This window comes from Rana temporaria, chromosome 3, assembly GCF_905171775.1.
Source record: "Rana temporaria chromosome 3, aRanTem1.1, whole genome shotgun sequence".
NCBI lineage: Eukaryota > Metazoa > Chordata > Amphibia > Anura > Ranidae > Rana > Rana temporaria.
The window spans coordinates 104,489,123-104,513,049 of record NC_053491.1 but is presented as its reverse complement, the minus strand read 5'-3'; the positions used below and the strand labels follow the sequence as shown (position 1 = coordinate 104,513,049).

Genomic DNA, 23,927 nt, shown 5'->3' with positions numbered 1-23,927 from the left:
GTAAACCCATTTTAATTACCCAACTTCCACCTTTACCTTATTAATTGAGACCACACCAGGAGATGGGGAAAATACAGGCCGTAGCAGCCTTCTTTATTAAACAACTTTAAATTAACAGTAGCATAAGAAACATCTGTTAGGCCTGGTACACACAATAGAATTTATCCTGCGGATACGGTCCGCCGGACCGTATCCGCGGATAAATCCTCTGAGGATTTGAATCCGATGGAGTGTACACACCATCGGATTGAAATCCGCGCCGAATTCCCATCGCGGTGACGTGTCGCGCCGTCGCCGCGATGATGACGCGGCGACGTGCGCGACGCTGTCATATAAGGATATCCACGCATGCATCGAATCATTACGACGCATGCGAGGGATGGGTTCGGACGGATCGATCCGGTGAGTCTGTACAGACCACCGGATCGATCCGCTGGAGCCGATTCCAGCGGATAGATTTGTAGACATGTCTACAAATTTTTATCTGCTGGAATTCGGAAATATCCGCGGATAAATAGCCGCTGGAACGTACACACCAGGGGATCTATCCGCTGAAACCGATCCGCTGAGATTTTTCAGCGGATGGATCCTCTCGTGTGTACGGGGCCTTATACCCATAAGTCCACCTAGTGTTGATCTCTGCAGGAAAAGACCCTGATCACCATCCATATAAAATATAAATATATCTATATATATATTGCACTGCAGTCTCTCTCAATCCGCTGACAGGCCTCAAGCCGACCGGCTGGCTCAGAGACAACCCGCGACCGCAGTGCCCCATAACCAATCCTTTAAGCTAACCTCCGTTACCTGGAAACCCAATCTCCGGACCCATATCACCGACAGGTCCTTAAATCTGCTTTCCAAGGTATCCTCCTTCCCCCACAGAGACCAACACCCGCTGCCACAACACCACTTCATTGATACCTGTGCATTAAAACAAGCAGAAAAACACGCAACAAACCACAAACCAGACACACATACATGAACCACATTTAAGAGGGGGGTGGGCGGGAACTTGGCTCCACGCTGTGTTGTCCGGGGGCGGGCTCCGTTCCCTTTTCTAACCTCTCTTACTCCGCCCCCCCCATTTTCCTGAGCCAATCCCGATGTCCCTAACATAAAACTAGTCCCCTGTTTACACAGTCATGCCAGCCCTGCACATATTCATTGCATTACATTGTTCCGGGCTTTTCTTTATGAGTTAAAAAAGATAAATATAATTTCATAGGTAGATATCTGGTGTACAATACCTGAAGGTAGGTCTCCAGAGCAGTCCACACATTCCATTGATTAAGGTTGGCTCCATTTTTTAAATATTTCTGGATTCTGGTTTCCCTCTCTTTTGGATTTAGTGAATAATGCGCTTTATCCCTTGGAACATGCAGGACAGTTTCATGTACATATACTGACCAGAGGTTACACGTTGCTTCTGTGGTATGAGGTGGAAGTTCCCAATTGCCTCTCTGCTCATTGTGGCCAAGTTCATGTACAACGCCCCAGCAACTCTTTTTTATTTGCTCGACATCGGTTATAGTCTTTGCTGTTGATGGCGAACACATTATTGGGTATCCAGAATGCATGAAACCTTAAAAACAAGGTAATCTCACTAAGTACAGATCAACATACAAACCATTTGAAAAATAAAGGAATAATATGACTTGGGTCAGTTTGTGAAGAAGATATATAGCACTTAAAGAATCTCTACAGTATCCAGGGCACAATATTATCTCCTCATCTTGTAATGCAATGTACCCATTGTGCCAGGCAGCAAAAGTACAGTATATAACTCAAAGAATTATGTACACTTTAGAAGAGACTGTATTATATCCAACACTGTATCCTGGCCTAGGCCAACAAGGCACAGGCCTAGGGCAGCACGGAAATAGTCCTCGCCGGATTGTGCTACACTGTTAGTATAACGCAAGCTGCTTCTAATTTTGACTGTCCTATCAGTCTAGGCCACAAACCTTCCTCACTGTGCTATATGTTTTCTGTTGCACCATTGGCATTGTTATATCTTCTTGGTCCTCTCCATAAAATTATCAGAAATTATAAGCAACACTTTTTTTTTCCGTTTTGGATAGAGTAAGGGAGGGTTATAGCCCCAGTCAGTTTATTTTTTACCATCCCTGACCCATTGCAGAGATTTCCCTTCACTTCCTGCCCCATAGTCAAACAGGAAAAGAGAGGAAATCTGTGCAAATCAAGGGAATCCACCCCCCCTCCCCCCCAGGCCCTAAGAACTAGTGTCCCCACTCAAAAATTTCAGGGTGGGTCTTAAACAGAAAGGGGTGTGGCCTTGACAGGAAGGGGTGGGTCATATTTAAATTAGGGGGTGCACGAATTTAGTCAGGCCTAGGGCAGCACAAAACCTAAATACACTACTGATTGTATCTGTATACACAGTTGCCTATCCAAGTTCATTATATATAGAGATAAATCTTTTGACAAGCATCAGAAATGTTACAAGCTAAAACGTATGATTGTCTAAATAGAAGTTCTAATAAGTGTTTAAAGGACTGTAAAACCAAATGTCAGGTTTAATAAGTGCATGCTGCAATTTCTAGGACGTGATAGATTAATCGTTTAGGAGGTGTGATTGGTGTATGGGTGTATGGACATATTATACTGTATGTGTAAAAAATGTGTATCTGGAAATTTCTGATGTTTAACCACTTGCTATCACACTTTGAATGACAATTACGCGGCCATGCAACATTGTACCAATATAAAACTTTTTTAATTTTTTTGAGACAGATAGAGCTTTCTTTTGGTGGTATTTAATCACCACTGGGGTTTTTTTTTTTTTTGCTTATCAAACGAAAAAAGAGTGAAAATTTTGAAAAAAATATGTTTTCGTCGTTTCTGTTATAACATTTTGCAAATAATTAACTTTTCTCCTTCACTGATGTGCGTTGATGAGGCAGCACTAATGGGCACTTAGAGGCTGCACTGATGAGGCAGCACTAATGGGCACTGATGAGGCAGTACTGATGGGCACTGATGAGGCAACACTGATAAGAAGGCACTGATGGTCATGGATGAGGATGCACTGATATGCAGCACTGATGGCCACAGATGGAAAGCATTGATGGCACTGATGGGGCTGCACTGATCATCAGGGCACTGATGATCAGAGCCCTGATTATTTGTGTGGATGTCCCCAGTCAGGATTGCCAGTTGCCGGCTCTCCTCTCTTCATGCTGTGACAGAGCATAAGGAATGTACTGTCGATAACCCGCAATTTTGTTTACACTATGATCAGCTGTGAGTGGACACAGCTGATCACATGGTAAGAGGCTGCTGTGATTGGCCCTGTACCACAATCTTTGATCCAAAAGACACAGAGATCCCAGAATGCACCGGATTATACCCCAGGGGGTGCGCAAGGGGCGTGGTTCCCGGAAGACGTTCATGGATGCCCTCCCAGAACAACAGAGCTGCGCTGTAGCTATCTTTCGTCTATGGCACAGTTAGGAAATGGTTAAAGTGTAAGTTCAAATTCCTGTCCTGCTGCACTGGCTCTGGCTGCACGGGCAGTAACAGCTAATCAATCATGTTAGTAAGTGCAGTGGGGACTGGGGGGGTGGGGGAATGGAGGATGTAGAGTGTGCGTACACCTTTTCAGTTTTTGTGAACTACACCATATTTGAGCACCATAAACTGAACATTCTATTTAATTCATTTTAAATTCAAAGCAAACTTACCCATCCATCCATGCCTCTATGCTTTATTTTGCTATGTGATGGTTGCAGTAGGTGATGGTTGTGGCAGGGGGTGATGGTTGCAGTAGGTGATGGTTGTGGCAGGGGATGATGGTTGCAACAGGTGATGGAGGCAGGTGATAAGGGTGATGGTGGCAGGAGGTTTTTACCTTAATATCCACCTTAAATCACATTATTTGCCTAGTGAACTTGTTTGTGGCCTAAATACTGAAATTTGCACTTTAAATTTAATTGTTTTGTAAAATGTCAGTACAAATTTGGTTGTGCCAGTAAATTTTGGGTGTTGTGCCAGTAAATTTCAATCTGGTAGGTTGGCAACCCTGGCATACAGTCAATGTTAATTGAGAGAGAGCGAACTTCTGCCTTAAAGGATTTGTAAAGGTAAAACATTTTTTCCCCTAAATAGCTTCCTTTACCTTAGTGCAGTCCTTCTTCACTTACCTTATCCTTCAATTTTGCTTTTAAATGTCCTTATTTCTTCTGAGAAATCCTCACTTCCTGTTCTTCTGTCTGTAACTCCACACAGTAATGCAAGGCTTTCTCCCTGGTGTGCAGAAAGCCTCTTGAGGGGGCGAGCAGGAGGGTCAGGGCACTCTCTACTTTGCAGATAGAGAAAGGAGCTGTGTGTTAGTGGGCGTCCTGACACTCCTGCTCGCCCCCTCCCCCCTCAAGAGGCTTTCTCCACACCAGGGAGAAAGCCTCGCATTACGGTGTGCAGTTACAGACAGCAGAACAGAAAGTGAGGATTTCTCAGAAGAAATAAGGACATTTAAAAGCAAAATGGAAGGATGAGGTAAGTGAAGGAGGTCTGCACTAAGGTAAAGGAAGCTATTTAGGGGGAAAAAATATGTACCTTTACAACAAGCAAATTTTTGTCAGAAATCGCACCTGAATCGGACCAAAACATGCACAGGACCCTTTTGGAATGTGGACTGTGCCACCCTGGAAATGTGTGAACCGGCTCCATTGAAATCCGTTCTCACTCGCATGTCATGTAAATTGGATGCGGGAAAACCTGCATCCAATTTGCACGTATGTGAACCCACAAAAAAAAGTACTATTTCCATCTAAGCATACAAAGGCAGCCCTGTCCTTTTTTTATCTTTTTCTATACATTCAAAAGATGGTATATGCACAACAGGGGTGTGGAAAGCAAATATACAACAAAAAAACGCGCTACCACAACACAGTCTTTAGGCGGCGGCTAGCGTGCGATAACAGAAGAATAAAACAATATAAAAAAGCCGCATCTATACATTCAAAAGATGGTATATGCACAACAGGGGTGTGGAAAGCATGGCCAGATGCTGTTGCTGGGTGGATCAGTAGTGTGGATTGGAGTCAAAGCCCACCATTTGCAATGCTATCCGATATGAAGAAGATATGTTATAATGAACTCTAAAGCAGTTTTCTACAAAACTTTGTAAAGTACTGTATACGCCTAGGTTGGGAAATGTTTTCTGCACAATGGACAAAACATGTCCTGCAATTAAACCATAAACATTTGCTTCATGAGAAAAACTGAAAAAGGGAATTGGTATACTTACCAATTGCGATCTGTACATCTATCACAACTCTTTCAGGACGAGAAAATTTCCTGGGAATTGCTGCTAGATCAGCAACAGCTGCCATGATCTCTTCCCACAGTGACATCAAAGTTTCTGGATCCTCTAGTGAGCGGATGGCATCAGAGGGCACAGTAAGAACAATGTTTTCTCCGATAAGCTCTGCCCAAGGAGCTGGATAGTTACGAATTGTTTCCTGCCACGAAGAGAGGCTAGTCTGACCTAAACAACAATATAAAAGATTATGTTCTCTATATTATTTTACACATTTTTATTTAATATTCCTGTAAAATATCATTGTAATTTTAATTTATCCCATATAAAATGTATTAAACAACATTTCTAAATGGAATTTCCTGGCATATGTTCTACATAACCAGAAAGCTAGATATGTCGCTTCACATCATGGCATAATTGGTCTCAAATATGTCATATAATAAATCTAACCCTGGAATTGTTCATTTAGGCTGGGTTGCTTGCTGTTGGATTACATTTTTGGGGGTTTGTTTATACCAGTGGTCTCCAAACTGTGGCCCTTTATTTGCCTTTGTCCAGATTTTGGGGCACTGACAAAAACAATGGCGCAATCACGTCTGCAATGACACTACCAATGGGGCACTATTCCTCCCACTGACACCAATGATGGGGCATTAATAACTCCTCTAATACCAATGATAGGACACCGTTTCCTCCGACTGGTCTTGGACCGGCCCCTCTAAAGTCTGAAGCCCAGTAAACTGGCCCTTTGATTAGAAAATTTGGAGACCCCTGGTTTATACTGCCTACCTACCCATGTTTATCCATGGGCAATAGATAGTGGTCTGTCACTAAATAACTCTGTTTGCATACCAATTTGTACCCCCGATATACGTTTGCTAAATGTGTACATGTGTCAGGGGCTACAGTTTACCAATCACTGCAAAAGAACAACCACAAGGTTGGACTTTTGACCAGGCAAAACTCCTTTGGAATTTCCGATGGAAAAATAGAGAACCTGCTCTCTATCTAAAGTCCGCCGGAAATTCAGACGGAAAAAGTCAGATGGGGCATACACACAGTTGCAATATCTGATGGAAAGCTCCCATCTGACTTTTTCCATCAGAAATTCCGACCGTGTGTACGTGGCATAAGATCGAAGCAAAGCAAATATTCCAAGCCTTCCAAGAAGGTAATGTATCTGCTGATTAAATGTCTATAAATACTTTAAGACCCAAATGTTCTTGTTATATAGACTGCTTTTGAACTTTCATATGAAGTTACTTCTTACTATTATTTAGGTTTGCATGTTTTCCAAATGTTTATTTTGAGGCCTCATGTACACTGGGCGTTTGCCTAGCTCTTCAGTACACCTTTATCCTGGCAGGAGAAAGCGTCAAAACCACTCCTAGTCGCATTTTTGTAAGCGCATTTAGGCACGATAAGTGCTTGGGTGTTTATTCATTTCATTAAATGGGTGTTTATTCATTTCAATAAATAATACATTTAATAGAATAAATAATGAAATGAATGAACACCTAAGCTCTTGACGCACCAAGTGCATCTGGCACATTTGGCGCATTTTTTTCTGTCAAAAGGCTTTTGCTTCTAAATGTGCTGACAGAGGTATTTTGGGCCAGATTCTCGTAGAATTACGTTGCTCCACGGCAGCGTAACGTATGTGATTTACGTTACACCGCCGCAGGTTTACAGCGTAAGTGCCTGATTCTCAGAACTCTTACCTGTAAACTTGCGGCGGTGTAGCGTAAATCGGATCGGCGCAAGTCCGCCTAATTCAAATGGGGCGGGCACCATTTAAATTAGGAGCGTTCCCGCGCCGAACGTACTGCGCATGCTCCGTCGGGTAAATTACCCAACTGGCATTGCGCTAAATGAAGTCGCACGGACGTCATTTGTTTAGACGTTAACGTAAATGGCGTCCAGCTCCATTCACGGACGACTTACGCAAACGACGTTGTTTTTTAAATTTCGACGCAGGAACGACGGCCATACTTAACATTTTTTTTTAAAAACAAAATCATAAATTATAATATAATAAATAACTATAAATAATTATAACAAATAATAATATAATTATATTAAAAATTATTCAATAATGTAATCAACTCAAAATCACTGAAATGTGCTCAGTTGCAGAATTGTCGCTGTCATTACTTTTATTTTTTTATGACGAATTTCCCCACAAATCGCTATCGCACAATTCTGCAAGTGATTATAATTTATTATCGCTGTTTTGTAGCTGCTCTAAAACCATTTTTGACATAAAAAGACACTTTTGGTTGGTATGGACAATCTACAGTTTGCAGGGAGAAAGAAAGGTTTTTATTATATAAAAGTACATGTAGGACACAGGGCAGACCACTAGGGACAAGGGGGGTGTGTATTTTTTACATACAGTACTGTAATATATAAGATTACAGTATACTGTATGTATTGTGTTTGTTTACGTTTTTGAATGTGGCGCCGTTCTCCGCTCCCGTGCGTCGTAACGTCGCAGGGAACGAAGATAGGCGGCACAGGAGGACGCTGTGTGAATCGAGCGAGATCCCGCTCGCTCACACAGCGCGGTGGCATCGCTGGCTCCAGGGACAAGGTAAGTAAACCATGCCTGTGGATCTAGCGAGGCAAGCCCGAGTCTGACTCTGGGTTACCGATCGCAGCACAGAAATCTAACCCCGAGTCAGACTCGGGAATACCGCCAGGGGGGTTAAAGGATAAATTCACCTTTTGTAACATGTTACATATTCAGATTATAACATGTTACAAATGCACCAGACCCCGCTCCCCCCCCCCAAGTCCCTGTTTTGACAGCGGATAGGGGATCTTCTCCCCACACTTGCTGTCACAATCTAAACAAAAATTACAGCTCCACCGACCCAGCCACACATGTATTCACAGTGGCCCAGATTCAAGAAGCAATTGCGCCTGTGTAACCATAGGTTACACAGCCCAATTGCTTACTTGCTCCGGCGTTACGAATGCTCCTGATTCAGGAACATCGTAACGCCGACTGCAGCCTAAAATCTGCATGGCATAAGGCTCTTATGCCACGCATATTTTAGGCTGCATTCTTGCGATGACCGCTATGGGGCGCTCCCATTGTGCTCAGTGTATAGTATGCATACTAACACCGATTCACAATGTTGCGCGAGCCCTGCGTACGCAAGTTACGTTGTTTCCGTACAGCGTGTTTAGCGTAAGGCTGCCCCTTCTAATAGTAGGGGCAGCCAATGCTAAAGGATACCCGTCGTTCCCGCGTCTCGATATTTGAAATCTACGTCGTTTGCGTAAGTGATTCGTGAATGGCGCTGGACGCCATTCACGTTCACTTTGAAGCAAATGACGTCCTTGCGACGTCATTTGCCGCAATGCACGTCGGGAAAGTTTCCCGACGGAGCATGCGCGGGAGCGCGCCTAATTTAAATGATTCCCACCCCCTACGGGATCATTTACATTAGGCACCCTTACGCAGGGCAAGTTTACACAGCGCACACGCAATTTACGGAGCTACTGCTCCGTGAATCGCGGGTAGCGCAGTAAATTTGCGGGGGCGGAGGGCAAAAACGATGCCCTGCGCCTCTGCAAATAAGGGGCAAATCTACCTGAATCCGGGCCAGTGTTCTGTGAATGGGAAAAATACAAGTCCCCTGCCTTTTTTATTAACAAAATCACTGCAAAAACTCAACATAAAATACATATATACGGTATATATTTTTAACCCTATAATCTTAGTATCTGTATAATGTTGTATGTTTAATAGCTAAAATGTACTTTTAAAGACAAAATGCAAAACATTCTGTACTCAGTATATTCCTTTTCAATTACTTACCCTTAATGAATGTTGGAGCTTGTTCTGCACCATACACTGTAACTGGAATTAGACCCAACTTGCTTTTTCCTTTAACAACAATATATAGAAGACCTCCCCATATACAAGACATTTTCACTTTTTCTCCATGAACATCTTTCTGATGTATAACTACAGGAGGACGATAAAACTCTTTTGCTCCACTCAAGTTATCTGACTGACAGCCAACCTGGACCTGGGAAAAAATTTAAAATAAATGTGTAAGTCTGAACGTGTACAGTAAGGTCATGGAAACGTAATTGCATATTGAATTTGTTTTGCCCAGCGATTCTAATCTTAAAGGATTTGTGTATAAACAACCAAAACTACCCCCAAACATCCCTTTGACATAATTTCCAAGTGTTCCCTCTCTTTTACCCACAACTTTTATTAATCCTTGTTATGTACTCACCAGGTTTGTAAAATTCTTGTAGTCACACCTACCGGGAGCTCAATTCGAGTCTTTTAATGTGTGACTCAAGTTTCTCACACACACGGATCCTATAATATATTGTACATTGTATACACTAGATTGTCCATTACAAAATCCTGAATTGTATACACTATATTTTACATTACGTACTCCTGCACTATATATATTATATTGTACATTACATACTCCTGCATTATATACACTATATTGTAAATTATAGACTCCTGCATTATATACACTATATTGTAAATTATAGACTCCTGCATTATATAGACTCCTACACTGTATACACTTATTGTACATTACATACTCTGCATTATAGACACACACTATATTTTACATTACATACTCCTGCACTATATATATTATATTGAACATTACATACTCCTGCATTATATACACTATATTATGCATTACATACCTGTCCAAAGTGTTTATTTTCTCAACAGTTGCTGGTAGTTAAGCAGTCCCTGACTATTCTAGTGACGTTGTTCTGTAAGGTACGCTCAGACACAGTTAGCTCTCTGACTATTTTCAGTGTACACAAAATCATATGTAATGGCAGTGTTTCATTTTTTACCACTTGCTTACTGGGCACGTATACCCCCTCCCTGACCAGGTGAAATTTCAGCTTCCGGCACTGCGTCGCTTTAACTGACAATTGCGCGGTCATGCGACGTGGCTCCCAAACAAAATTGGCGTCCTTTTTTCCCCACAAATAGAGCTTTCTTTTGGTGGTATTTGATCACCTCTGCGGTTTTTATTTTTTGCGCTATAAACAAAAAAAAATAGCAACAATTTTGAAAAAAAAAGTCAATATTTTTTACTTGTTGCTATAATATATAGCCCATTGTTTTAAAAAAAAAACATTTTTTTTCTCAGTTTAGGCCGATACGTATTATTCTACATATTTTTGGTAAAAAAAAAAAAATCGCAATAAGCGACTGGTTTGCGCAAAAGTTATAGCGCTAACAAAATAGGGGACAGAATTATTATTAATTTTTATTATTATTTTTTTTTACTAGTAATGGCGGCGATCTGTGATTTTTATTGGGACTGCGACGTTAATTGCGGACACATCGGACACTTTTGACACATTTTTGGCGCCATTCACATTTATACTGCGATCAGTGCTATAAAAATGCACTGATTACTGTATAAATGTGACTGGCAGTGAAGGGGTTAACACTAGGGGGCGAGGAAGGGGTTAAATGTATTCCCTGGGTGTGTTCTAACTGTGGGGGGAGGAGGGTGACTGGGGGAGGTGACCGATGCTGTGTCCCTATGTACAAGGGACACAGATCGGTCTCCTCTCTCCCCTGACAGGACATGGATCTCTGTTTACACACAGAGATCCATGTCCTTGTCCCTGTAACCACCGATTGCGAGTGCTTGGCGGACATCGCGGCCGCCAAGCACGCACATCGGTATCTCAGGAATGCGGCGGGCACGCGCGCGCTGCCGGCGGCGCTCGCGCGCCCTCTAGTGGCCTGGAGGAGCGGAGGATGCATATATGCGTCCTGTTAGAGAATTAGAGCCACCCTGCGGCCGCACATATTCGTACGGCCGTCGGGAAGTGGTTAAAAGAATGATTGTGCTGATGTTTATACATGTCTGTAAGACTCTCATTTTGTTTGTCTGGGTGCCTCTCAATCAATTGTATCTGTTATTGTTTCTCTCTGACCAATAGTGACCATACAGGGCAAACTCGAAGAATTTGAATATCGTGCAAAAGTTCATTTATTTCACTAATGCAACTTAAAAGGTGAAACTAATATATAAGATAGACTCATTACATGCAAAGCAAGATAGTTCAAGCCATAATTTGTCCTAATTGTGATGAATATGGCTTACAGCTCATGAAAACCCCAAATCCACAATCTCATGCCGCGTACACACGGTCGTTTTTTGTCTTGAAAAAAAAACTATTTTTTTATCATGAAAAAAAAACGACGTTTTTCAAACTTCATTTTAAAAAACAACGTTGCCCACACACCATCGTTTTTTCAAAATGCTCTAGCAAAGCGCGTTTACGTACAACACGTACGACGGCACTCTGTTCCATTCAAGCTCCCATCTCATAACTTGCTTCTGAGCATGCGCGGGTTTAAAACGTTGTTTAAAACGTCGTTTTAGCCCACACACGGTCATTTTTTATGACACAAAAAACGACATTTTGAAAAACGACTTAAAAATATGAAGCATGTTCGAATTTTTAGAAGACAAAAAAACGATGTGAAGCCCACACACGATCATTTTAAATGACGTTTTTAAAAACGTTGTTTTATTTCATCACAAAAACGACCGGCATCAGAAGATTAGAATATTACATGCAATCAATAAAACAAGGATTGTACATAGAACACTATCGGACCTCTGAAAAGTATAAGCATGCATATGTACTCAGTACTTGGTTTGGGCTCCTTTTGCAGCAATTACTGCCTCAATGCGGTGTGGCATGGAAACTATCAGCCTGTGGCACTGCTGAGGTATTATAGAAGACCAGGATGCTTCAATAGCGGCCTTCAGCTCTTCTGCATTGTTCGGTCTCATGTCTCTCATCTTTCTCTTGGCAATACCCCATAGATTCTCTATGGGGTTCAGGTCAGGCGAGTTTTCTGGCCAATCAAGCACAGTAATCACACGGTCATTGAACCAGGTTTTGGTGCTTTTGGCAGTGTGGGGCAGGTGCCAAGTCCTGCTGGAAAATGAAGTCAGCATCCCCATAGAGCTCGTCTGCAGAAGGAAGCATGAAGTGCTTCAAAATCTCCTGGTAAACGGCTGCGTTGACCCTGGACTTAATGAAGCACAGTGGACCAACACCAGCAGATGACATGGCTCCCCAAATCAACACAGACTGTGGAAACTTCACACATCTTGCAGTGTGTTCCTCTCCATTCTTCCTCCATACTCTGAGTCCTTGGTTTCCAAATGAGATGCACAATTTGCTCTCATCAGAAAAGAGGACTTTGGACCAGTGGCGGTTTGTCCATAGAGGGCGCTGGAGCGCCGCCCCCTCTGGCTCTCACCGCCACTGAGTCTAATAACATAGATTCATGCATTGCACGAATCTATGTTATTATCGCCGCTGCCGCTGTTCTATTCAGATGATCGGCGCTCATGTCCGGCCATCTGAATAACGGCAGCTGGTTGGCTGTACGGAAGTGCCTATCAGAACAGCTCTGATAGGCTTTTCCGAGTACAGCCCTCGGGTCCCGGAAGCCTATACAAGGAATGCACTAGGGATGCGCTCCTTGTATAAGACTGACAGGCGTCTAAGCCAATCAGGTTGGCCTATTCTGGCTACCGGTAACCTGATTGGCTGAGACGCCTGTCAGTCATCGAGGGCGGTAGAAGACATCGAGGGACGTGGATGGCTGACTCCAGTAAAGGTAAGTGCCGGGCAGGGGGGGGGGAGGGGCACTTTACAGGGCACAGCGGCGACATCAATGGGCACAGTGGTGACAATAGGCACAGTGGGGACAATTAAAGGGCACAGCGGCGACAATTAAAGGGCACAGCGGCGACAATTAAAGGGCACAGTGGCGACAATTAAAGGGCACAGTGGTGACAATTGATGGCACAGTGGCTGTGTTTGATGGCATGGCACAGTGGTTGCGTTTGATGGCATGGCACAGTGGTGACAATTGATGGCACAGTGGCTGCATTTGATGGCATGGCACAGTGGCTGCGTTTAATGGCATGGCACAGTGGTGCGAATTGATGGCACAGTGGCTGCGTTTGATGGCATGGCACAGTGGTGACAATTGATGGCACAGTGGCTGCGTTTGATGGCATGGCACAGTGGTGACAATTAATGGCACAGTGGCTGCGTTTGATGGCATGGCACAGTGGTCACAATTGATAGCACAGTGGCTGCATTTGATGGGCACAGTGAGGCTGCAATTTTTTTTCCGTTTGCGCCCCCCCAAAAATTTTGAGCACCAGCCGCCACTGCTTTGGACCACTGAGCAACAGACTGAGTCTGTTTTTCTTTAGCCCAGTTAAGACACTGATGTTGTTTGTTGTTCAGGAGGCTTGACAAGAGGAATACAACATTTGAAGCCCATGTCCAGGATCCGTCTGTGTGTGGTGGCTCTTGATGCACTGACTCCAGCCTCAGTCCACTCCTTGTGTGGACCACTCCTAAGTCCCCAACACTTTTGAATGGCCTTTTTCTGACAATCCTCTCCAGGCTGCGGTCATCCCTGCTGTTTGTGCACCTTTTTCTTTCACATTTTTCCCTTCCACATATCTTTCTATTAATGTGCTTTGATACAGCACTTTGGGAACATCCAACTTCTTTTGCAATTACCTTTTGAGGCTTTCCCTCCTTATGGAGGGTGTCAATGATGGTTTTCTGAACAACTGTCAGGTCAGCAGTCTTTTCCATGATTGTGATTCCTACTGAACCATACTGAGAGACCGTTTAAAGGCTCAGGAACCCTTTGCAGGTGTTATTGCTTAGTTAGATGATTAGCGTGGGACACTTTGAGCCTAGAATATTGCACCTTTTCACAATATTCTAATTTTCTGAGATTGTGGATTTGGGGTTTCCATGAGCTGTTAGCAAAAATCATCACAATTATGACAAATCATGGCTTGAACGATCTTGCTTTGCATGTAATGAGTCTATGTCATATATTAGTTTCACCTTTTAAGTTGCATTAGTGAAATAAATGAACTTTTGCACGATATTCAAATTTATCGAGTTTCATCTATATGCTATGATTAGAGTATCCGATCAGCTGTGCTCTTTCCGCTGTGGACCTGTTAAATAGCGTGGTTTCTGGCATGGACTTCACACCCCCGATGATGTCAGGTATGACAAAACTAGTAGGATGGGGTCTATGTTAATTCTCACCACGCTAGTTCCTATGTGATCTGCAGACCTTCACAGTTTTATGCCATGTTGGCGTTCTTCTTCTCTTTTTCTTTTATTGGAGCAAGAAACTGAGAGAGCTGCCACCTGTGTTGATACTTCCATCATCCTGTTTATATCCAAAGGATGGATCATATGTATTACAATCATCCAAACTTTACTAGGCTCCTATAACCTGCAGTCTGGTCATCTGGTAAGGGCACAGCCTTTCTGTTTTCATTGAGGAAGGTTCACTTTTTGGTGTTCAATCATTTATCATCTCTGAGACACGAATATTTAAGAACTTTATTTATGTTTGATTTCCTCACAGATTTGAACATTGAGGGCCAGATTCTCAAAGAGTTACGCCGGCGTATCAGCAGATACGCCGACGTAACTCCGAATCTAAGCCCGTCGTATGTTTAAGTGTATTCTCAAACTGAGATACACTTAAACATGGCTAAGATACGACGGCCTGCGCCGTCGTATCTTAGGCTGCAATATTTACGCTGGCCGCTAGGTGGCGCTTCCATTGCGGTCGGCGTAGAATATGCAAATTAGTCGTTACGCCGATTCACGAACGTACGCTTGCCCGTCGCAGTAAATTTACACCGTTTCCGTAAGAGATACGCGGCGTAAAGATAAAGCTGCCCCCTAGGTGGCGTATCCAATGTTAAGTATGGCCGTCGTTCCCGCGTCGCAATTTGAAAATTTTATGTTGTTTGCGTAAGTCGTCCGTGAATGGCTCTGGACGCCATTTACGTTCACGTCGAAACCAATGACGCCCTTGCGACGTCATTTACCGCAATGCACGTCGGGAAATTTTAGGGACGGCGCATGCGCAGTACGTTCGGCGCGGGAACGCGCCTAATTTAAATGATCCACGCCCCCTACCCGGATCATTTGAATTAGGCGGGCTTGCGCCGGGGTAATTTACGCTACGCCGCCGCAACTTTACAGGCAAGCACTTGCCCGTAAAACTTGCGGCGGCGTAACGTAAATGCGATACGTTACGCCGCCGCAGATCTACCTGAATCTGGCCCTAATATTTTAGATGTTCTCATGGAGAATTTGCATTTGGTTTTATCACTTTCCATTTTAGCGCTGCAATTTTGGGTTATATATTTTATTGATACAATAAGGTTTTTGTTCATTTAACCACACCCTTTAAGCCCCTCCCCCTGTTAATACAATTTTCACCATGCCCATTATTGGCATGCGTATTACTACTCCACTACAATTGCTCAAAGGTGTCTGAAGCCTTTTAAATCACCAACAACTCTGGCATAATGAAAACCATGAACATCTTTGCTGTTATGCACTAAGCATACCGTGTTTTTGTTGTTTTTTCCCTTTTTACCATGCAATGGGGCCCAACTTATGATCTTGCACACAGGCCAACTGATTTCATAGAACACCCCTTGTCAGGTCTTGAGTCATCTATCTTCTGTGCAGTGCACCTTCTTTTGGTGTCCACATTGCTGCCAAGGTGACAGACACATCCATTGGTGTCCAGTAGTGCAGTCTGCAACAGCATTGTGACATTATAAAGACACTGCTGGTTGGCACGTGCATAGGCTATATCAGTGTTTCTCAACTCCAGTCCTCAAGGTGCCCCAACAGGTCATGTTTTCAGGATTTCCCTCAGATGACACAGCTGTGGTAATTGCAAGGCAGTGAAACTGATCAAATCATCTGTGCAAAATAATGGAAAGCCTGAAAACATGACCTGTTGGGGCGCCTTGGTGACTGGAGTTGAAACACCCTGGGCTATATCACTGGATTTACAGATCATACCTCCAGGAAGCAGCATCATTTGATGGACACAAGTGACAGAGATAGGTAAGCAAGGAAACCTTTCAAAGGTAATTTTTGAAAGTTGTCAAATGGGTGGTTTGAATGGATTACAGGGAGGAAAGCTTTGCTTTCAGATTGGCTTTATCATTGGATAAACATATTCACACAAAAAGTACAAACAGGTCATGATCAAGGTTTCATACTCTAAGGCCCCATACACACAAGAGAATTTATCCGCGTATACGGTCCAGCGGACCGTTTCCACGGATAAATCCTCTCAAAGATTTCCGCAGATTTCGATGCGATGGAGTGTACACACCATCGTATTGAAATCCGCGCTGAAATCCTCTGCCGATGACGTGTCGCGCCGTCGCCGCTATTATGACGCGGCGACGGGCGCAACACTGTCATATAAGGAATTCCACGCATGCGTCAAATCATTACGACGCGTGCGGGGAATCCCTTTGGACGAATGGATCCGGTAAGTCTGTACAGACGAGCGGATCCATCCGTTGGAATGGATTCCAGCAGATGGATTTGTTGTGCATGTCAGCAAATATCCGATCTGCTGGAATCCATCCCAGAGGAGATTTCTCCGCGGAAACAGATCCGCTGGCGTGTACACACCATAGGATCTATCCGCAGAAACCCATTTGCTGGGATTTATCTGCGGATGGATTCTATCGTGTGTACGGGGCCTTAGGCTTCATGCACACAACTGCAAAAAGGCATACAGCATGTATAGAGCATGAACAGCTAGTGTAAAAGAGCCACAGGCTGGGTCCAAAGGTGTATGCCAACGTGCATGCGCACGTTTTGCAAGCATCGGAATAATTCATCATATAGCATTGTAATAGGAGGCTGTGCACTGCACCTGTGGCTCTTTTATGCCCGTTATTTAAGCTCCATGCATGCTAAATGCATGCTAAATGCCTTCTTGACGCAAAGTGCATGAAGCCTAAATGGTCAAAAAATAGCTTTTCCCCCAAATTTCTGTTTTGGAACCTTTTTTCTGTTATGGTCTTAATGGATCAAACAGAATTCAAGAATAAACATACTGGGTCAGATTCACGTAGAATTCCGGCGGCGTAACGTATTGCATTTACGTTACACTGCCGCAAGTTTTACGGGCAAGTGCTTGATTCACAAAGCACTTGCCTGTAAACTTGCGGCGGCGTAGCGTAAATCCGTCCGGCGCAAGCCTGCCTAATTCAAATGGGGCGTGGATCATTTAAATTAGGCACGTTCCCGTGCCAAACCGACTGCGCATGCTCCGTTTTGAAATTTCCCGCCGTGCTTTGCGCGAAATTACGGCGCACCAACGTGATTTTTTGAACGTCAATGTGAGCTACGTCCTTTCCTATTCACGGACGACTTACGCAAAAAAAAAAAAAAAAATTATTTGACGCGGGAACGACGGCCATACTTTAACATGGCAAGTCTAAAGATAGGCCAACAAATAGCAGCTTTAACTATACGCCAGGAAAAGCCGATTAGCGACAACGTAAGAGAATGCGACGAACGCGCGTACCTTTGTGGATCGCCGTAAACAGCTAATTAGCATACCCGACGCGGAAAACAACGCAAACTCCACCCAGCGGGCGCCGAAGTATTACACCTACGATCCGAAGGCGTACGAAGCCGTACGCCTGTCGGATCGAAGCCAAAAGCCATCGTATCTTGGTTTGAGGATTCAAACTAAAGATACGACGCTGCAAATTTTAAAGTACGCCGGAGTATCAGTAGATACTCCGGCGTACTTCTTCTGTGAATCTGGCCCACTATTTCTATTTTTTCAGATGTGGAATACAGCCCGTGCAAAATATCTCCAGCTTACAAGCTGACATATGCACAGTAAGCTGACATATGCACAGTGAGCTTGTTTGACCAAAGAAGTTTAAAATTTCCATACACTAAATTTTGTGAAAATTCACTTCAGTTATCCAATCACGTGAAAGGCAAATTCCTATTCACTTATTTCACATACACATGACCTGGAATTTAAACTGAACTGTAATTCGCTTTTCACATGATTGGCAAACTGAGGTAAGCAACATGGCAAATTATACTGCAAATAATAGCAACACAATTAAGTACAATTCAGAATAGCATGTATAAAATAAATACCTTAAGACCTTTTCTAACAGCTGATGCTGGAAACATGAGTACTACAGTTTTTCCAGGGGGCAGAAAGAGTCCGGTACTTCTCCATGCATCACCACCTACAAGTAATGCAGTAAACGTTACTCTACCACAAATATTGCATAGATGGAGACAAAGACATACTTTTTAATGTGGTACCTGGATTTGTGGCATCAATCTGTACTGTAACAGGGTGCTGGGACAATAAATCAGTGCCACATTCTCCACTGTCACTCAGACATTGAAAGCAGCTGACTTCTTGAGCCAAACAAATGATAAAAGCCTCTTTGGAGCCATTCTTCACAGGACACTGTTTACTGACAGGGGGTAAATGACCCCCTTGTACTAGATGTGCTAGTTCTTGCTGTAGTGATGAGGCGAGAGGGCTGGCTGGAAGCTTTATGTATGATGAGACATCTTGTCTGAGTCTGTCAAACCAAGAGCTGAGAGGTGGTTTTATCTCAACTCCACTTTTCAAATCCCTTAGCAGCTCGCAGATTGCTCTAGGGAAGTGGTACGTACTATCAACTGCTTTGGGATCCAAAGCCTTATAAACTCCTTGTTTGACTGTCCCTGCTAAAATACTAATTCCAAACTTGTTCAGGATTTTATTTCCTGGGTACTGGGAAAGGACATTTGGGTTGGAGTAAGACCAGTACCAGGCATGGCCAGCTATAAGCAGGCCTCCACCTTCTGCCACAAACCTATGTATCTTTTCAGCTTCTGCATCCTTGTAGGAAGTGCAGCAATACACACTGAGACCAGGATTTAAGGCAGAAGCTACACAAGGTAGACCTTCATTCTCTAACATCTGAAAGAGATCTCCCAGTTTATTGACACCAATCTCTCCATTTCTGCCCATGTCTAGCCAAGAAACAGCATTGAGAATGAAGGTCTCCAGCTCTTGTTTGGCCAGGTGGCTTTCATGTGTTCCTACAACAATGCGTCCTCTGCCGTAGTATGCAGCACCAAAAAAGCACTGATTGTTTTTGCTGAGCCCAACTGGAAATGTTAGAGGTCCATGAAGAAGAAGTTCTGAGGGCAAATTTCCTCCACTGATGTCCAGGTCATTAACACCTTGCATGAGATGCTCTAGATCCGCTGAAAAATCTATACTGTATAAAACAAAATCAGACACTGCAAAAATTAGCTTTGCATACAAGAATGTATTGTGTAAGATTAAAGTGGGGCAAACTGCGATATATTGTCTAAACTGACGGAAATTCCTCGGAATTTCCGATGAAAAAAGTCAGATGGGGCATACACACGGTCCGCCTGACTTTTTCCATCGGAAATTCCGATCGTGTGGACAAGGCATTAGGGGTTTACTTATTAATGTTTCCTACAACTTTTAACCAAGATGTGCACATGTTCCACAAGAGATTTTAACAGAAAATTGTGTGAACTTTGGGTAAAGGTTGTATGAATCTTTAAAGGGGTTGTAAAGGTAAAAAAAAAAATCCATAAATAGCTTCCTTTACCTTAGTGCAGTCCTCCTTCACTTACCTTATCCTTCGATTTTGCTTTTAAATGTCCTTATTTCTTCTGAGAAATCCTCACTTCCTGTTATTCTGTCTGTAACTCCACACAGTAATGCAAGGCTTTCTCCCTGGTGTGGAGAAAGCCTCTTGAGGGGGTGAGCAGGAGTGTCAGGACGCCCACTAACACACAGCTCATTTCTCTATCTGCAAAGTAGAGAGCATCCTGACACTCCTGCTTGCCCCCTCCCCCCTCAAGAGGCTTTCTCCACACCAGGGAGGAAGCCTCACATTACTGTGTGTAGTTACAGACAGAAGAACAGGAAGTGAGGATTTCTCAGAAGAAATAAGGACATTTAAAAGCAAAATCGAAGGATGAGGTAAGTGAAGGAGGACTGCACCAAGGTAAAGGAAGCTATTTAGGGGGAAAAAATTACCTTTACAACCCCTTTAAAGAAAACTTTGTTAAATAGACCCCTAATAATTGCTGAAAAGTACATATTAAAATTTAAATCATGGACATACTAATAATAATGATTTCTCTTTTCAATGCTGGAAGTGAGCAAGTGGGCAGCCCTCGCATACAGTAAGCAGCAGCGCAATTTTTGTACAAAGGGAGAATAAACTGTGAAGAACATCATTAACTTGTGGATCACCCGGTAAATATGGTCTGGTCAGGGGTCCACAACTGTTGTTAACCACCACATCATCCATAACACTTCCACAAAAGTAATCTACACCAAAGACTTCAAATACACTAAAATATGGATATAGTACTTTGCACATTCTTTTAACAAATTGTGCGGTGCAATAATTAAAGTGGCCCTAGTATCATATATTTGTTCATATTATGAAAATACATACCAAGTAATGATCTAGATAAATTGATGAATTTGTTTGAATTCTGTCAATGGGACATGCTGGAAAACTTTTATCAATCAGTGGCTGCTGCCAATCAGCTGCAGCCGTTGATCTGTGTATTCTGACAGCATTGGGTCCTGATGTCAGAATACAATGTCCTCATTTGTGTGTATTGACAAATTTCCCCCCTTTTTTCTATTGCCCACTGGTCCCTTGTGACTTGCTTTATATGAGCAGTCTGGTAACTGTGTGAGAAAAAACAAAGGACATGCTTCCTTCTGCCTGCAGCAGACCGGTGACATCATTTCACCCTAGGCAATGACCCTTAATTTAAGGGTAAAAGTACTTTTTAATAATGAAACCTACATTGCTTTGTATACTTTGACATCCACTGATTCCTGCGGTAAAATGTTTTGATTCTGTGGTAATTGTAAGGACATTATCACTTCACTTTGGCAAAGTTAAAAAAAAATAATAATAAAAAAATCAATCTATGGAGATACTCATATATTATATTATTAGATTTACTTATCTATAAAGATATAATAAAATTAATTTTCTAAACTACAGACACCAGTTTATTCCTTATTACAGCTCTAGCACTGCAAGGACTATTAGTCATAGGGTACTCACCCTTGATAATTTGGAATCCACGATATGTTCTCACCAACAGAGAAGCTCCCCTTCTCTCCATATTTGTCAGTGAAATACACTCCAGCAACTGATGTTATTTTGTTCCCAGGAAAATCACACAGGACATTTTCCTGTTGGTGAGATTGAGACCAGTCCATGGCTTGGGCTCCAATAAGCACCCCTCCACCTTGTCTCAAGAATGTGACAATATCTTCTGCCTGGCTGTCATCATATCCAGTAGTACAGAACACCCCTAAATCATTCTTCAGACCGGAAACTTTTTCTACCCTGTGTCCAGAGGAGGACAGAGTCTGCTCTAGGTGATCTAGATTGTTGCTAACACCAATTTCTGCTTCCAAAGATGGTTTCAGCCAGGATATAGCGTTCTTCAGAAAATCCATGAATTGTGGTTGGTCTAAATACGACTCATGGCTCATGACCACTATTTTACCCTTCCCATACTTGGAGGCAGCCAGGAGGACGTGTTGTGCTGGAGTCACTAGCACTGGGAAGGCTGTGTCACCAGTCAGGAGAAGCTGGCAGGGTCTGCTGTCTCCAGAAAAGTCCAGGCTACCAAGGCCATGGACAAGTGAAGTGTAGTCTTCTTTACCTGTCATATTTCCTATAAGCAAAACATATATGATCAGTTTAAATTAAATTTAATGTTTGTAGTTGTATTTGTTAAGAAGCAATCAAAACCCCCAAATTAATATTTTCACTTTTGGTGTAAACATATTTGAATACTAGTTTGTGTCAGTCTGATTTAGGTAAAAACTAGGTACATCCCCATAGAAGGGACCCAAATGTTATTAAAGTAACTCAAATACAAATATGAAGTGCATTCTATAGCAGAGATGTACAGTATTGTGTTCTTTATACAACAGTATCCTGATATTTGTTCATAGAAAAAGCACTAGATGCTTAAGCTGTAAAAATTTTAAACAAGATGACATCAGTAAAGTACACCTTGCCTCGTCCACGGGGAGCATGCGGTCATGTGATACACGCACGCTGAGGGAAGGGGCTGGGATGCGCCACGCCAGGAGGCCAGGAAGGGAGGACGGAACAACCCGAAGAGCAGCGGCTTGTCGGCAGTAGCAGCGCAGCAAAGCTGCCGGATCAAAGCCGCCGGACCATCCGTCATTCGCCCACCGCTCATGCTCCGCAGAGCCACCGCAGGAGCTTCAACTGCCCCGCCACCCCCCGCCGCCGCCATTAGGAGCCAGCATGGGAGAAAGTAAGTAGAGATGGAGGGGCTCCGGTAACAGCGTGGAACGACGCTCACCCCCTGGATCCACCCGATTCACACCCCCGTCCCCCGCCTATGGGGAGGACCAGGTAATTAAAGCTAAGAACTCTTGGTCTGGAGCTGCTTAAACTGCTTAAACTGACCCATGCTTAGGCTGGAAAGAGCTGGAAAGAGCATCCATATGGATGGGTGGTGAGTCAGAAATATACATTTAAAAGTGTGTTAGTATCTTGGCTGACTGATGTGTTATGAACTACCTGTGCTGTATAATACTTGATTCAGAGAGATACGCTCAGATTAATAATAACAGTGGGACATAGTTTATAGGCTCTACGGGATGAGCCAATACGCTTAACTGCTGGTGTCTAAAAAATAGCTCTCCTCTCCTCTCACGCTCCCCTGGCCTAAACACTGACTTCTGCTTTTGGTCTGAGTATTTGGCAGAGCTGGGTAGGGGGTGTTGTAATCAACTTCTCAATTATAGAGGCGTACGGATACCAAGTGGATTATCTAGCGTATGTGGGGTTGTTTATTATACACCCCCTCTGACTGTCCCTGTGGCCGTTTTTTCTTTACCTAAAGGCCCTTAAGGAGTGGAAATTCCCCTCAGGCGCCTCCTAATTGGGGGGGCGAGTAAGATCTGGGGAACCCCAGGTTGATAATTATAAACAGGTAGGACATCGGAATACCCTACTGTTTCCCCACAACACACCCCTAACCACTGTCGAAACTGGGGAAACGCATAAGAGCTAGGAGAAAAGATAATGTGAACAGGTCAACAAGGGGCTCGGCCCCCAAGATCCCCAAGGACAATGTTGCCACTTCCACAATAAGACAGTACCTAACACAGGAGGGGGGTGTCAAGAGCCCGGGTCCCTTAAAGAAAACAGAAAAAAAGGGGACGGTAAAAAAAGGGGTTGGGGATCAGCCCTCCATTAATACCGACACATCGACAGAGGGGGATCAAGATACGAGCCATGTGGAAGAGTCAAGGTCTGATACACAAGCTCTATCCAAGGGAGAGATGTGCGACATGTTTAGTAAACTGGAGGAATCAATAAACACCCAAATTAACACCCAAATAAATTTGCTGAGAGCGGACTTGGGCCATCTTCTGTCACGGGTAGAGGAGACGGAAGTACAGGTGGAACAACAAGCGGTAGAACTGAGTCAATTAAAAGAGCAGTTCCTTGCAATGAAATTGAACCAGAGGAGATTACAGTATCGGTTAGAGGATCAGGAAAACCGCAATAGGAGAAAAAATCTAAGAATCCGCTCAATCAAAGAAGAAAGAGGGGAAAACCTGAGGGAGGTTATGAACGATATCTTTATACCT

The 23,927-nt window shown here is 43.3% G+C and overlaps 1 protein-coding gene across 1 annotated transcript in view; it reads right to left on the bottom strand.

Moving 5' to 3' along the window:
• LOC120931578 (TRPM8 channel-associated factor homolog) overlaps positions 1-23,927 on the bottom strand; it is a 42,498-nt gene that overhangs the window by 5,262 nt on the left and 13,309 nt on the right. Inside the window, exons 2-7 of the mRNA XM_040343160.1 lie at positions 21,343-21,964; positions 18,530-19,485; positions 18,356-18,450; positions 9,120-9,333; positions 5,276-5,515; positions 1,254-1,588 (exon numbers count right to left, since the gene is read on the bottom strand). Coding sequence (XP_040199094.1) covers positions 1,254-1,588; positions 5,276-5,515; positions 9,120-9,333; positions 18,356-18,450; positions 18,530-19,485; positions 21,343-21,959 — 2,457 coding nt within the window. The 5' untranslated portion in view covers positions 21,960-21,964. The remainder of the gene's footprint in view (positions 1-1,253; positions 1,589-5,275; positions 5,516-9,119; positions 9,334-18,355; positions 18,451-18,529; positions 19,486-21,342; positions 21,965-23,927) is intronic.